The sequence below is a fragment of the Habropoda laboriosa genome, unplaced genomic scaffold (assembly GCF_001263275.1).
Source record: "Habropoda laboriosa isolate 0110345459 unplaced genomic scaffold, ASM126327v1 C6133705, whole genome shotgun sequence".
Classification (NCBI taxonomy): domain Eukaryota; kingdom Metazoa; phylum Arthropoda; class Insecta; order Hymenoptera; family Apidae; genus Habropoda; species Habropoda laboriosa.
Genome location: NW_017127665.1, coordinates 1 through 2,443, shown reverse-complemented (window position 1 = coordinate 2,443; position 2,443 = coordinate 1). Strand labels below are relative to the sequence as shown.

General features: G+C 39.9%; 1 protein-coding gene across 1 annotated transcript; it reads right to left on the bottom strand.

Annotated features, from left to right (window-relative positions):
• Nucleotides 1-629: 629 nt before the first annotated feature.
• Nucleotides 630-2,383, bottom strand: LOC108570043 (phosphatidylinositol 3,4,5-trisphosphate 3-phosphatase and dual-specificity protein phosphatase PTEN-like; the record flags this gene model as incomplete). The annotated part of the gene is made up of 5 exons (XM_017941658.1): nt 630-1,122; nt 1,261-1,542; nt 1,650-1,813; nt 1,884-2,029; nt 2,105-2,383. Coding segments are annotated over 5 exons (1,270 nt in total), but the record flags the coding sequence as incomplete, so codon positions are not given.
• Between the last annotated feature and the right edge of the window lie 60 nt (nt 2,384-2,443).

Sequence of the window (2,443 nt, the reverse complement as noted above, 5' to 3'; positions counted from 1 at the left end):
ATAGATAGATAGATAGATAGATAGATAGATAGATAGATAGATAGATAAATAGATAGATAGATAGATAGATAGATAGATAGATTCGTTTTCTCAACATTTCCTAACGTATAAAAGAAATCGTAAAAGAAAAAAATCGTAACCCCTCAAATACTGAAACATCTTAGCATTTGTTTTTTCTTTTTCTTCAAACGGCGATACATGCTACATACGAAAAAAGGAAAAGAAAAAAGGGGGGAAAAAGGAAATACATACGACGTTTCATTTTACGATTCTTTCAATTCGGAATCTTTAATAATGTCGTCCATTAGACCCGTTCGTTATTCGTATAAAAATCTTCTGCTAAATAAAAGTAGAATCGATCGCTTAGCTAAAACTGTGAAACTAAAACGAAACTTTCGAAATTCAGCATTCGGCAAGATTTCCCATCTTGCCGAAATTTCTTTGAATACTTGTTATACGTTATTCTTCGTAATTGATCGATCAGCCCTAAACTTTTCGATACACGCGTAACTTTTTGTTAAACACCAGATGATGACAAATGAAAAATCGATGCATCCTAGAACTTATCGAATGCTCATTTTTCATGCTAGCATGACAAAGGAAAGCTAGTAATACGATGAATGTGTGTGTGTGTGTGTTTTCGCATAAAGTTGGCGTAAAGCTCGGATGCCAGTTCAGAGAACTCAACGTTTAAGTACAAAATACGATAAATATGTATGTATATTACGTATCTAAGGTGGCTGAACGTACGAGAGCCGAAGAACGTTTAACACTGCTAGTACTTTGTCGGTGACTACTTCTACTTTTATCCCCACGCGAGAGCAAACCCTTGGCAGTTTCTCTGAGACTAGCTCTTTGGTTGATACTAACGTGTGTACGGCTACTGCTGTGTGTAAGAGGATGGTGATTCACCACCAGAGATGCAGAGGACTCACCAGATTCCCCATCTTCGTCACCCGTTGTATCTCCGGTTGTATCGCATTCGCTGCTATCCGCTTCGCTCGATTCACTCGGGGTGTCTTGTCCTCCCATTCCTATTTGCATACCCTCTCTCGTTCTGTTTGTTGTCCCTGGCACTGCTTGCGATATACTGCCACCCACTCGATGCATAAACAAGCTAACCTATAACACAACGTTCGATCCAGCCGGAATATACTTCTCCACTGTGTACGATTCCTCGCGTATGTTCGCTTCGATATCATTCACCCAATACCGTTCCCCACCCCACCCCCCTTCACATCGCAAACAATATCGACTAACCTTAAAATCTGCATTATACGCTTTGTGATGTTTATCCTTGTGTGCGTCATCCAAACCCCATTTATCTATACTTAAAACAAGAGTACGTGGCACAGCTCCGAGACTAGCTAGCGATCCAGTTATGGGATTCATGTGCGAGACAACCATTGGTAATTCCATATTTGAACCGTCGCAACTCAATGCCCTTGTTGAACGCTCGACTGGCAACTCTCCGTTATCGTACTCCGGCGTTAAGTAGTCCCGCACGAAAAATGTATTGAACCAAAAATGAAACAACTTCTCCTACGTATGGAGCGAACGGATCGATTAATTATACTTGACGATAAATCACCTAAATCACCAGCACACATCTCGCCGAACGCTTAACACAGAGGAGAGAGAAAATATACCTTTCGTTTCATTTTTGGTCTATTAAAGAAATCCACTCGTATATCTCCTGTCAGCGCTACGCTGTGTTTCAAAGGGATGCTGACTGTGTGCACTCCTTTTCGTATTTCGACTACGTCAGAGCTATATATCCTCTTTTTCGACTCAGATATTACACAATGCAGATCTAAAATAGAAAAACTGTATGTGATCGTATTTTCCATTGATATATGCACCCCGTACTTGATTGTTCTTACATCCTTGACCTCCGTGAAAGATCGGCACTGGATCCAATTGTATTTTCCGTAATAACAACGTAACCGGTTGATAATTCAATTCTTCTTTTACAAGAGTAGCGTAATAATCCACGTACCGCCTCTGAGAAGGAATTGTTACCCCTTTCCTGAATAACCAACAACTTGTATCAAATTATCTGTTACATCTACAAATACAATACAATACAATACAGTCTAATCACCTGTCGTGTGTTCTTTTAGTCCCGTAGTAGTTAAGGGCTTCTGTGGCAGTGGGAAATTGTTTAGTGTGAAGAAGATAGCAACAAATCATTACGCCAGTTCGACCTTTACCCGCTTTACAATGAACTACAGCTACATTTTCGTGATGTCCGGAAAGCCACTCGTGTACATCTTCGCAAAACGGTTTGATTTGATCCAGCATCGGTGGATTATGATCGTCGAACGCGTATGTAGCTACCCTTTGTTTAAATTTTTTAAAATCGTAAGATCTCTCTGAACATCTAAAAGATACGTTTATCTTAAATTTTCCTACATTCTCGATTCCTTATCGAGCAAGAGAA